The sequence below is a fragment of the Dipodomys ordii genome, unplaced genomic scaffold (genome assembly GCF_000151885.1).
Source record: "Dipodomys ordii isolate 6190 unplaced genomic scaffold, Dord_2.0 Scaffold26, whole genome shotgun sequence".
Lineage (NCBI taxonomy): Eukaryota > Metazoa > Chordata > Mammalia > Rodentia > Heteromyidae > Dipodomys > Dipodomys ordii.
The window spans coordinates 209,413-222,490 of record NW_012267242.1 but is presented as its reverse complement, the minus strand read 5'-3'; the positions used below and the strand labels follow the sequence as shown (position 1 = coordinate 222,490).

At 53.5% G+C, this 13,078-nt stretch overlaps 1 protein-coding gene across 1 annotated transcript in view; it reads left to right on the top strand.

The window, feature by feature from the left end:
• The window catches only part of Lamb3 (laminin, beta 3), a 139,526-nt gene that overhangs the window by 122,696 nt on the left and 3,752 nt on the right, over window positions 1–13,078 (top strand). Inside the window, exons 15-26 of the mRNA XM_013015191.1 lie at window positions 630–785; window positions 1,615–1,811; window positions 2,190–2,301; window positions 3,040–3,418; window positions 5,156–5,316; window positions 5,464–5,684; window positions 5,976–6,173; window positions 6,490–6,634; window positions 10,234–10,441; window positions 10,767–10,908; window positions 11,298–11,474; window positions 12,543–12,696. Of these exons, the coding sequence (XP_012870645.1) occupies window positions 630–785; window positions 1,615–1,811; window positions 2,190–2,301; window positions 3,040–3,418; window positions 5,156–5,316; window positions 5,464–5,684; window positions 5,976–6,173; window positions 6,490–6,634; window positions 10,234–10,441; window positions 10,767–10,908; window positions 11,298–11,474; window positions 12,543–12,696 (2,250 nt within the window). The remainder of the gene's footprint in view (window positions 1–629; window positions 786–1,614; window positions 1,812–2,189; window positions 2,302–3,039; window positions 3,419–5,155; window positions 5,317–5,463; window positions 5,685–5,975; window positions 6,174–6,489; window positions 6,635–10,233; window positions 10,442–10,766; window positions 10,909–11,297; window positions 11,475–12,542; window positions 12,697–13,078) is intronic.

Here is a 13,078-nt window from a genome sequence, read left to right as displayed (position 1 = left end):
AATATTCTCACTAGTTCACAGCGTTGGTATAGGAGCATGCACAGTAGAGAGAAGCAAGTTGACGGAGGCAGCTTTCCTCAGGAAAAGATTTTCAGGGTGAAGAAGTTTGGTGGTTTAAAAAGTCATGAAGGGGGAAGGGCAGAGCCAGATGACTTCCTGTTGATATTCTTGGTTTGTGGGAAACATGATGTAGACTTGAGTTTGACCCCCTGTTCCCAAAGCTTACTAGCAATGTGCTCTCCAGTAAGTTCTATTCCATCCCTGTCATTCTCCTCATCTGTGAGAAAATCTTCACCTTTACAGTCAGTCAAGAGGCTTGCATAAGGCAATATGTAAGGGTGCCTGGCTCCTAGTAGTTACCTAGGAAATAAAGGCCACAAGAGTGCTTCTACAGTGTTTAACATGTACTTGCTACTGTCTCCTGGCTGTATATTTGCTCATTTATCTGTCGTAAGAGGCCGATGAGGGCTGTATTGTTTTTCCACTTGGAGAGGAATGACACAGAGGCGCAGCACAGAGTACGACTTTGCAGAGGTTGGAAGTAGAAGCAGGCCGACTTGGCTCTTAAACTCATCTGACCTCTCGACTTCTCTTCGTTCCTACCCTGGTGGCTGCGTTTTGGCTGTCAGCTTGTGAATGTGACCCGGATGGGGCAGTGCCAGGGGCTCCCTGTGACCCGAAGACTGGGCAGTGCGTGTGTAAGGAGCATGTGCAGGGAGAACGCTGTGACCTGTGCAAACCGGGCTTCACTGGGCTTACCTACGCCAACCCCCAGGGATGCCACCGTGAGTCAGGGGCCCCCGGGGCCTGGGTGGTGTGGGGCTGTGCTTGCTTCAGCTGGAACCCCAGGGCACACAGTGCTGATGTGCCAGGCTTTCATTTGCCTGCGAGTCTGATTTCTTGTCTTTCCCCTCCCCGGATGCTGTGTCACTGTTATCCAGCAGGTGGCAGCCCATGCCTGGATTGAATTGAGCCTGAGTCAGCCAGAGCAAGCAAGGGTGGGCAGGAGAGCCTCCAAGCTGCCAGGTGGAAGGCATAGTGGCTATGAGCCGGCCATATTATCCACAGTCCCGGCTTGTTAGGTCCACCCTGGGAAGGCAGGGCAGACTCCTCCTCTCTCTTGGCCAATTCTTCTGACCCAGTATCTGTGTCACCTAGGCAACTGGTCTACCTGGAGGCAGTCACCAACCCCTCCTCCGAGGCCACATCCTGGGCTGAGGTCACATCCTGTCTGGTCACACCTCCTATCAGACCGTGGGAGGGTCCTAGGCCCTGAGGTCACATCTGGATCCAGTGTGGCCGCACCTTCCCCCACCTGGCCACACCTGGCGGCACCTTCTCTTACCCCCTTCCCTACTTAAACCAGGCATGACATGGTCTTGCCCCTTTTGGCCATATGCTCCACCATGCACGTTGGCGAGGGCAATGACAAACTGTCTTCCTGCCTGAATACTGCATAGTGTTCTCTTCATCAGCTAATGAAGCCCACCTATTTAATTTACCTTACACTCTCTCGTGGTTCCCCCCTTCCCCCAGGCTGATCCCCCTCCTGTGGATGTGGGAGCCCTCCTGGGCTGAGCAGGCCTGAGCCCAGCATCTCCCTCCCTCTCTCAGGCTGTGACTGCAGCGTCCTAGGGGCCCGGCAGGACATGCCCTGTGATGAAGAGAGTGGGCGCTGCCTGTGTCTGCCCAATGTGGTGGGCCCCAAGTGTGACCAGTGTGCTCCCTCCCACTGGAAGCTGGCCAGCGGCCGGGGCTGTGAGCCATGTGCCTGTGACCCGCGCAACTCCCTCAGCTCCCAGTGCAACCAGGTATGAGGTGGGGATCGTCCCTCGAACCTCGCAGCAGCAGAGGGGTCCTGCCCATTGGCATCTCTGCCTCAGCTGCGCGCTGCCCTCCAGGCCCTTCCACGGTCAGGCAGGGCTGCATCTGTCCCCATTCTCCCTGGGAGAGACCATCAGCCCGCAGCAATGCAGAGCACCTCTGGGCTTTGATTTCTTGCTGGGTGTTGGGGTGGGGGTGGGGGCGGTGGCTGCGTCCACCAGCACTACAGGCAATCAGTGAGCCTGGGATTCTGTCAGTGGAGTAAGGTCTGGGTAGGACATGAAACACCCCCTCCCTCAAGATACCAGGGCCAAGGCAGAAGCCTGGGAAGACGTGTCCCCTGAATTGGCTTTTCCCCTGCGCAGTTCACAGGGCAGTGTCACTGTCGGGAAGGCTTCAGTGGCCTGAAGTGCAATGCTGCAGCCATGCGCCGGTGTCCTGACCGGACCCACGGAGATGCGATTACCGGATGCCAAGGTAAGCACTCTCTACACAGGGGAGTGAGTGTATGGGTGGGGAACAGGCTGTGGGCACCTGGTGGAGGGTGTGTCTATGGTTGGTAACGTCCTGTATTGATTGGTTGGTAACACATCCTGTCTTGGCCCAGGCAGTCCCATGAGTACCCATGTCCTCACACTTCCTGGCCTTCCCGCCTCCAGGTCAGGCCAACCTCAGGCAACTCCCACGTAGGGAAAAGAGGGTGGCCTTGTTGGTATCTCCCTGAGCAGAAGCATGTCCCAGAAGCAGCAGCTGCAGTCAGGGAGGATGTGAGCTCTCTGGGGCAAAAGTGTATCATTTTCCAGAGTCAGTTTGATAGTGACAGGAACATAGGACTTAGACTTGGCAGACCCTGCCTTGGATCGCAGTGACTAAGCCAGCCCCTTTCCCCTTCTGGATGGTCTTCTGAGGGAGAAGACCCATTAATCCAGCTCTCTGTGTCTCAGTGGCCTCCTCTCTCGTAGTGGAAAGACTTACTTAACAGGTCAGGCCTAGGTGGAGCTATCAGAAGTTGGAGGTAGGAGGAATGCTATCCAAGGCCAAACCCGGCACAAGCACGAGACCCTGTGTGAAAGCACAAGGACTGAAGTTTTGGTTCAAGTGGTAGAGTGGCTGCCTAGCCAAGTGTGAGGCCTGGGGCCCTTCTGTTCCAGTCTCTCTCCCCCAGACACCATCACCTCCCTGTTCTCCTCTGACTGTCATTTCTCCCGGCTGTAGCCTGTGACTGTGACTTCCGGGGAACAGAGGGTCCAGGCTGTGACAAGGCCTCGGGCCGCTGCCTCTGCCGTCCTGGCGTGACCGGGCTCCGCTGTGACCAGTGCCAGCGAGGCTACTGTGACCGCTACCCGGTGTGTGTGGCCTGCCACTCCTGCTTCCAGTCCTACGACTCGGACCTCCAGGAAAAGGCTCGGCGTCTTAGCAGCCTTCGCAATGCCACCGCCAGCCTGCGGCCAGGGGCGGGTCTGGAGGACCCGGGCCTGGCCTCCCGCATGCTGGATGCCAGGAGCAAGATCCAGCAGATCCAAGCAATCCTCAGCAGTGCCTCAGCCACAGAGGAGGAGGTGGCCCAGGTGGCCAATGCCATCTTTTCCATCAGGTAGTCCCTTTCCCTCCCTGGTGCGTGCGAGGATCATGCCATGTGCACGCACATTGAGGCCATCCTTACCCTCATTTGTGGGGTCCATTGTGCTTCAGATGGCATCTTCCCATGTGCTGTCTTTCATAACTTCTGTATACATACATCATACATATGTATGTGTCTTTCTCTCTCTATATATATTTGATGCTCATCCTGGGGCTTGAACTCCAGGCTTGGGCACTATCCCTGAGTGCTTTTGCTCAAGGCTAGTGCTCTACCTCTTGAGCCACAAATCCACTTCAGGCTTTTTGTGATTAATTGAAGGTAAGTGTCTTGTGGACTTTTCCTGCCTGAGCTGGCTTCCAACTGTGATCCTCAGCTCTCAGCCTCCTGAGTAGCTAGGATTACGGGCATCGGCGTCTGGCTATTAGTTCCATGTTGAAGGTGAAACAGATCTAGATAAAAGTGATGGGACCTTGCTCTGCCTCTCCCAGGGGCCCAGAGCCCCGTGCTCTGAGATCCCCATGCTCTGTGCTCTTTCAAGTGCTGCACGTGGACTGAGGGAGAGGATCAGCTCTGGAGTAGTCGCCCTGAAGGAGGGCATCCGAGAGGCGGAAGTGCTAAAAATAGTCCCCAACTTGGAATGGAAACCCACACCCCTTTGCCCCAGCAGAGGTGCCTTCTTTGTGAGATTAGTTTCGGGAAGCTTCTATTATTAGTTTGCCTTTCCTGAGCACTAGCCAACTTCTGGCTCAGAGCAGTCCACATGTGTAATGGGCAGCAGGGAAAAAGACAGTTTGAGACTAAAGACTGAGGCTGGATCATTTATGGAGGGGGGGTGGGTGGGAGGACTTCTTTTGGGGGGGTGGCTAGGTATGTTGGAAGACTGTATTGGGAATTGTTCATTCATTTGTTCACGCCACATGTGTTTTAGAGCATCTACTAGCATTCAAGCATTATCCAAGGTATTGAGGATAGTAAAAATGAATATCCGGAGGCTCAGGCAGACATGTGCATCGTGTGGTCACGAGGAGCATGCTAGAAGAGAGCTGCAATGCCCATAGAGGGGTGGGTGCTCCTGGCAGGCTTCACAGGGGTAGGATGCCCGATCTCAGGACTGGGCAGTCTTGTCCAGCCACTCATGTGGCTGGGAAATGTCTGCGTGGAGTGCCAGTCTATGGGAGGGTGCTCCATGCCTGAGCAGATCTTCCGCATGGAGAATGTGGGTCCTAGCAGGGAGTCAAGGGTGGCAAAGCAGCAGAGGACGTGGGGGGGAGAGGACTTTCTTAGTCAATAGCTGAGAGCCTGAGGGGCATCCTGACCCCCGTCAGGTGGGAATGACCTGCAGGCAGGGGGCGGGGGCGAGCACTCAGTGGGGAAGTGTGAGCTGCAGATGGGATTTGAGAGCCACGGCTGAACAGGTGTGGAAACAGGTGTCTGCCTGGAACCAGCCTGGAGGAGCAGGGCAGGGTGAGGGAGGGCTTCCCTGAGAGCAAGAGCAGGGAGAAGGGGGAGAGGGTGGTCAGGCCTGTCAGGCTCACAGAAGCCAAGGAAGATGAAGGCTTCATGCCTGCATGGGGACCGGTGGAGGCCACGCCCCCTGTTCCAGTGTGTCCCCCTCTCTTCTTCTGCTTCCTTTACCCAAGTCCCTTCCCTGAGGGAGCTGTTTTTCCTGGACTCAGTAGCAGCTTCTCCGAGGGGAAGCAAAGCCCCCTTCCTGACTGTATTGTAGTTAATGCTCTTCTCTCATTTCAGGAGAGCTCTTCAGGGTCTGCAGCTGGACCTGCCCCTCGAAGAAGAGATGGCCACCCTCCCAGGAGATCTGGAGAGTCTGGACAGAAGCTTCAATCGCTTTCTCATTATGTATCAGGGCAAACGGGAGCAGTTTGAGAAAATAAGCAGTTCTGACCCATCAGGTGAGGGGAGGGCGCACAGTTGGTTCCCTTACTCCCTGGTCCTGGGCCTGGCCCTGCCCACCTCCTCGCCCTCCTGCTTCCCCCAGCCCTGCTACCTCCGGGCTTCCAGGGTCAGTGCCATCTCTGTGTCCTCTCCTCTTCCCTCAGGAGCCTTCCGGATGTTAGCAGCAGCCTATGAGCGGTCAGCGCAGGCTGCTCAGCAGGTGTCTGACAGCTCCCACTTGCTGCGCCAGCTCAGGGACAGCCGTCGGGAGGCAGAAGATCCAGAGAGGCAGGTGGGAGCTGGAGGAGGTGCTGGTGGTCCCCAGCTCGAGGCTCTCCGGCTAGAGATGGCTTCCTTGCCTGACCTGACACCCACCATTAACAAGGTGATTTGGGGGGCACTGGAGTCTTACTTCCTTGAGCCTACTTCCTTCGCTCCCCACGAAGACAAATCTACCCCCAATGAGAACCTACCTGACTCATCTTGACCCTTGTGCCCCTCACCCCCTCACTGTGTGCTCAGAGGTTGCCAAGGAAACCTGGTTTCAGGGCCTGGTTGTCATGGAGATGTCTGGTTGTTTATTTCCTGGTGTGGGTTGGGAATAGTTGCTGAAGAGCCTCTTTGACACTGCCTCCCCCTGACCCCCACCCCCACCCCCCACCCCATCTCTCAACAGCTTTGCGGTGGCTCTAGGCAGATGGCCTGCATCCCAGGAGCATGCCCTGGTGAGCTGTGTTCCCAAGACAACCGCACGACCTGTGGCCCCCACTGTAGGGGTGCCCTCCCTAGGGCCGGAGGGGCCTCCCGCGTGGCGGGGCAGGTGGCTGAGCAGCTACGGGGCTTTAACCTCCAGCTTCAGCAGACCAGGCAGATGGTAGGTACAGTGGCGGCGGAGTAGATAAAGCAGAGGGGCTAGGCTCAGTCAGGCAGCGCAGGATTCGTACTCTAGTCTGGAGAGCCCGGAGAGCATACGTGACTTGTTAAGGTGTCTGAAACAAGTACAAGATAGTTTGGAGCTAATGTCAGGTGTTTTGTTTAACCCAATAGCCATGTCACTTTTTCCTAGGGTCAAACGAGGTTGGGTGGTTAGGTCTGGAGGTAGAGGGTCATCATCCACATGATCCTTAGGGGTGGCTGGGAAGCTTGCCGGGGGGCTCTCACCCCTTCTGACCCATAGGGTGTGTCAACAGATCAGGGCAGCTGAAGAAGCTGCCTCCCAGGTCCAATCAGATGCCCAGCGTCTGGAGACCCAGGTGAGCACCAGCCGTTCTCAGATGGAGGAAGACGTTGGCCGCGTTAGGCAACTCATCCAGCAAGTGCGGGACTTCCTCTCGGGTGAGCTGGCCTCTACCTCCCCTTGGTTGTGTCCCGGTCCCTGCCTGTCCCTCGGCCCCACATCCCTTTCAACAGCCTTCATCAACCTTCTGTGTCTGTCTCCATACTTTCCATGACCCTAGCCAGACCCTCTCTATTCCTCATTTGGCCCACAGCCAGGGCTTTCTCTTTGTTCTTCTACTTCGCTGCCTGCTCCCTGTGATTCCATTCTCCATGGAACAGCCTGAAATACCTCTTAAAAAATATATCCGAGTCAGATCACATCGCATTCTTGTTTAATACCCTTCAGTGGCTTCACCTTGTTCTTGGATAAACTCCCAGCTCCTTCTTGGCTTGCAGAGTCTGGCCCCTGTCCATCTCCTGGATGTGACCTTGTATACCTCTTTCTTTCCCTCATTGGATGTCCTTGAATCTGTCAGGCCCTTGCCTGCTACAGGAGCTTTTATTATTTTCTTTGATTGTCTGGGATTCTCTTTCCAAGGCTGCTAGTTCTGATCCTACAGGTTTTGTTTAAAGGTCATCTTTAAGTAAGAGGAAGCCTTTCCTGCCTTCCTTATCTCTGGTTACCTCCCTCCTGCCCGTTTCTCCTTTGGTGTCTTAACATCATCCCATTGTACAGACTCTGTGGGAATTGAAATCATCTGTGAATGTACTGTGTATCTTCCTACTAGACTGTGAACTCCAAGGGGGCAGAGCTATCTGTCTGTCCTGTTTATGTCTTCTAATGGAGCACCTAGCCTAGGGCCAGATCCAGAAAGCATCTACCATTCTGGAACCTTCCCTTGCTGCCCTGGAGAGTGAGACAGGACTTAGGAGTCTTGTGTGGCTTTGGGCAGGTTGCCCTTCCTCTTTGCCTTGTTTTCCATTTGTACACAGGGATAGTAGTATTTCATACGCTTCTTCTGAGGATCGACTATCTGGCATAAAACATGCTTTGAAAAATTAGAGGTGCCTTCAGAATGTGAGTTGATATTATGAGATTTCCACTCTCTGCCAGGAATTTGCTTGGCTGGGGGCCCAGTTAATGTGGCTGAGAGCTTTGGGTAACAGTGGGTCTCCTTGCTACTATTGCTATGTTTGGCCCCATATAGGCCAAAGCTCTCTCCTGAGTGCAGATGGCAGGTCAGACAGAGGCTCAAAGGATACACAGAGGCCCCGTGATTTGCTTAAGGCCATGAGGCCCAGCTGGGGAAAATTTTACTGGGATATGGGGAGATGAGGCCCAGAACACAAGGACAAAGGGATAGACAAAGTTTGGGGCTCAGATTCTAAGAGTCCCAGAGTCAAGCCCGGCAACACCAGATGACCACTCATCCTGTGTTAACCTGTATCCAGGGCTTAGGGCCTGAGGGGTAGGAGAGGATTCAATGTTTTTCTCTTCTAGGGATAGCCAGGCTCTCAGGAGCAAGCAGGGAGTGGAAGGTCTCTTTTGTTAACTTCCTTAGAGCACTTAGAAATGGTGTCCCTAGGATTCAAACTCACTGAGCTCCTTCATCTACAAGCTGTTTTATTGTGGCACTATTGGATGTACACACACACACACACACACGTATATGTGTGTGTGTGTGTGTGTGTGTGTGTACCTTGCTAGTGCTTTTCCTTTCACTGGATTCTTTCCCCTTTCCTACTTCTGCCTTACTTAGCAAATTCCCCCTCTAAGAAGCTGTCTGGGAAACCTACTCCCCAGATGGTCTCCCTGGACTTGTCGGCTTCGGGAGGCACCACTCTGCTTCTATTCTAGCGCTTGTGTTTACCCCAGTTTTTCTGTCACTCAGTATTTTACTTCTGTGTTTACGAAACCATCTCTACCACTAGATTTTGAGCTCTACGGGGGCAAGGACTGAGCCTAACTTGATTTGCAGCCTCAAGTCCTTGTGTAGAGCAGTAAATATCTATTAACCCCCCTCCTACCCGGGGAGGCAGAGAACCCAAGCCTTTCCTGCAGCTGAAGTTTGGCAGAATACAGGAAGGATGGAAGCTAGATGGGGCGATACTCTTTAGCAGGAGGCTTTTAGGGGAGCAGATGTGTGTCAAACCGTGTCTGGAGAACAGGACACTGGGTTAGAAGTTCAGGTGGTCAGAGGGGACGAGCCCTTTTAGTTGAACTCTACCAGTCTTGGGCTATAGCTGGCTGGAGGGACACAGCAATGACCAGGCCTGGCTTCCACCTTCCAGGAATGGTCTTCCACAGGAAGCCTGGGGAGGGGTGCGGGATGGGACTCACGTAGCCAACTGGTGAGAACTTCTAGTTGTGGAGCAAGGCTGGGCTGGCAGCCCCACAGGTGCTCTAGTTGAGTGCAAATCACATGGGTGAATGGATGCTTCTTTCCTTCTGAAACTCTTCCATTCCAGGGAGATGTGTGAAGTAAATATGAGGAAAGAAGGGGGCAAAGATGTTATTTCTATTCTTCTGACCGTACTCTCCAACTCAGCGTTTGTTGGTAAAACCTCTTGCTAATTGGTTATTACATGTCATACCATACCTTCAGCATGGGGATCATTAGTCTCATTTTACCTCCCAGAAATCTTGAGGTCAAAGCTGAGCACCAGTGGCTCATGCCTGTAACCCTAGCTACTCAGAAGGGTGAGACCGAGGATTATTGTTCAAAACCAGCCTAGACAGTAAAGTCCACGTTAGCTCCAATTAACTACCAAAAAGCCAGAAGTGGGGCAGTGGCTCAAGTGGTACAGTGCTAGCCTTGAATTAGAAAAACAGCTAAGGGACAGTCCTCAGGCTTTAAATTCAAGTCTTAGTGCCAAAGAAGGAAAGAAAGAGAGAGAGAGAGAGAGAGAGAGAGAGAAGAAAGGGAAAGAGAAAAGAATGAACAAAGGGATGGAGGGAGGGAGGGAGGGATGAAGGGAGGAAAGAAGGGAGGGAAGGAGACATCTAAGCTCAGAGAAACAATTTGATCCCAGGTTGCTTGAATAGTAAAAGGAAACCAGGACTGAGCCTGTGTGCACTGGGTTAGGATCTGTGGCTGCAGCTATGAGCAAAGCCCAGACCCTGTACTGAACACCCACATTTTTATGGAGGGAAAGAAAGGTAAACAAGCTCAAGCCACTCTTCCCATATGGGTGATGTTAAGATTGACAGGGAAAGACTGAGGAGGCCTGGTCTGTGGTGAACAGAGGTTATGGTTCTAGAACTGATGGGTGCGGATGGCCTCTTTGAGACGTGATATTCCAGCACAGAATGATAATCCTTGTCTGCCTTGGCAAAAGTGAGCACTCCAGCCTAAGGAGGGGTGTGGGGAAGGGGGTCTTCTTGCCAAGGAAGCAGCTCCACTTCCTGTCTGCTCCCTCCAATTTGGGGCTGATTATGTGTGCTTGGCAGGCATTGTTCAGCACCAGCTGCCTGGTGCCACCACCTCCTCCTCTGGGCCCTCAGCTTCCTGTGGCACCAGACACTTTGCTGCCACAGCTGCGCTGACACTCCACCTCCTCACAGCATGGTACCCAGGACAATCATCCTCCTACAGTGTTCCCCCAGATTCCCCCAGCTATGAGTGCAGCTCAGCTGGAGGGGCTGGCGATCCCTGGGGAGAGGAGTGCCCCCCCCTCCCCTCCAAGCTGATAGATGGATGATGATTGTCTTACAGACCCTGAAACAGATGCAGCCACCATCCAGGAGGTAAGCGAGTCTGTGCTGGCTCTGTGGCTGCCCACAGACTCTGCAACCGTGCTGCGGAAGATGAATGAGATCCAGGCCATCGCAGCCAGGCTCCCCAATGTGGACCTGGTGCTGTCCCAGACCAAACAGGACATTGCCCGGGCCCGCAGGCTGCAGGCTGAGGCTGAGCAGGCCAGGTATGGCCGTGGGTTGACCAGGCTGGAGCTGATGCTTTGCTTTCCAGTCCCATTGTTAGGAGAGCATTAGGCTCAGAGGGTGGAATCCACGAAGGCAGTTGTGCCCAGGGGCAGGGGCATCTCCGGCATTACTCATTCTCACCGTGTCCCCTGGGGGGGGGATCCCCAGTAGTAAGAGTTACTGAGCTGTCCCAATGTAGCTCTTGCTCTTTGTCTTAGCTGGGAAGGGCAGGCTCCTAGGTGGGTGTGTGAGTTGAAGCGGGCGTCTGTTCCTTTGCGGTTCCCTCATTCTGTCTCTCCTTCCCTGCCCTCTTCCCTCCCTCAGGAGCCGGGCCCACACGGTGGAAGGCCAGGTAGAGGAGGTGGTTGGGAACCTAAGGCAAGGCACAGTGGCGCTGCAGGAGGCTCAGGACACCATGCAGGGCACTAGCCGCTCCCTGCGGCTTATCCAGGAGAGGGTTGCTGAGGTGAGACATGATGGCTTCCCCGCCCTGTATTTGGGAATGGACAGATTTAGGCATAGACAATGCTACAAAGCAATCCAGTTGGAAACTGAGCTGGAGGTTTTAACAAACGCCTCAGCCTGATTCAGAGAGACATATGTTGTTCTCATCTTATGGAGATGCAGAAGGCCCCACCCAGGTGTACGCTGAGCTATGGTGGGGCTGGGGTCAGCTGAAATGGAGGATGAGGAGGCTTGGATGTCCGTGATCAGCTAGGGGTTTGGGAGGAAGCCATCACGATGTCCTGGTTGGGGAGATACTTTGCCACCAGAAGTGTGGGAGAAAAGACGGGGAGGGGGAACAGTTATTGTGAGATCCACCACAAGCCCAGATTCTTCTCTCTTTCCACAAAGGTTCAACAGGTCCTGGTGCCTGCAGAGAAGCTGGTGATGAGCATGACAGAACAGCTGGGCGGCTTCCGTACGCGGATGGAGGGGCTCCGTCGCCAGGCCCAGCAGCAGCGGGCTCAGGCAGCCCAGGCCCAACAGCTAGCAGATGGCACCAACAAGTGGGCACTGAGTGCCCAGGAGGTACCGGGAGAGTGAGGGCAGAGTTAGCCCAGCGGGGCATAGCCAGGGAAGGGGTCCTGAGCAGGATGGGACTGCACATTTTGAGATTATGACTCAAGCACATGTAGAATAACAGGACCAGAGGGGCTCCTGAGGAACCCAGACTTTTCCACCTCTGGCTGCCTCTGATCCTTGCTCTTCTAATAATGTGACAGGAAAGCAAAGCAAAACATAGCTCGTTCAGAGATACTGATCTAGCTCGGACACTCCTGTTCTGCAGATTTGGTGATGACTTGTCCACAGACCTAAAGCTCATCTACAAAGCAGACTCCTTGGTACCCAGAGTGGGGTTTGTCTCCTTTATCCCCAGCCTGTCCAGACACTCAGTTTAGGCAGATACTCTGGGGTCCATCACTATCAGAATTATATCAGAGAAGTTCAAAGAGCCATTCTCAATGCCCTTGAGTATTATCTGCTTCTCCAGGAACACTGGCACGTGCTGTTATACTAAGTACACTCCTGAGTAACACTTTTAATATTAGCTATTAACTATTTAATATTAGCTATTAATATTTAATATTAACTATTTTTTTTTGGTCAGTCATGGAGCTCAAACTCTGGGCCTGGGCACTGTCCCTCAGCTCTTCAGCTCAAGGCTAGTGCTCTACCACTTGAACCACAGCGCCACTTCCGGTTTTCTGAGTGGTTTATTGGAGATGAGAGTCTCACAGACTTCCCTGCCCAGGCTGGCTTTGAACTGCAATCCTTAGATCTTAGCCTCCTGAGTAGCTAGAATTACAGGTGTGAGCCATTGGCGCCCGGTTTAGCCTATTATTTTGTGCCTGGGATTATGCTTGGAATGAGGCAGGGAATGACAGTAGAGATGAAAAGAGCGAAGTCTGGAGATTTAACAGAATTTTAACACCATCTGTAGTCTAGGGGTTTTACTGGCAGGCCCAACTCCCTGAGGAATACTAAGAGGCACCTAATCATGGGGCCTACTTGAGTGATGTCGAGAACCTCAGCCACTGGTCTTTAGGACTTCGGATGATGGTGGCGGGGACGCTGAGACCAGTCTACTTTCTCCAGGGATTTGAGAGAATAAAGCAAAAGTATGCTGAGCTGAAGGACCGTCTGGGTCGGAGTCCTATGCTGGGTGAGCAGGGCAGCCGCATCCTGAGCGTCAAGACAGAGGCAGAGGAGCTGTTTGAAGAGACCGTGGAGATGATGGACAGGATGAAAGGTAAAGGGTGGTTTTGTTGTGGACTACGGGAGTGTCCCCAAAGGCTGGTTGCCACCCAGGATTCCCTGAGGCCCCATTCTTGTTGGAGGCACCTGGCTAAGGGGAATGAGGTCAAATGTGACTTAGTGAACACCTAGACTACGTGATGGGGTGGTGGGCGACACACAGATGTTCACACGCGGTTGCTGAAGAAACTCACCATCCAGGTGTGGCCATTTGTTCCTGTCACCTGTAAGAGACTGTACTTAACAACACAAGATAATATGTGACAGGTGATGAGTAGTAAGAGCTTTAAGGGTTTTGAGGAGAAATATTCAGCAAAGGTAATGTTTAGAAAGATTAATGCTTGAGGTGGGCCTGGAAGGAAGTATAGGTTTGTGAG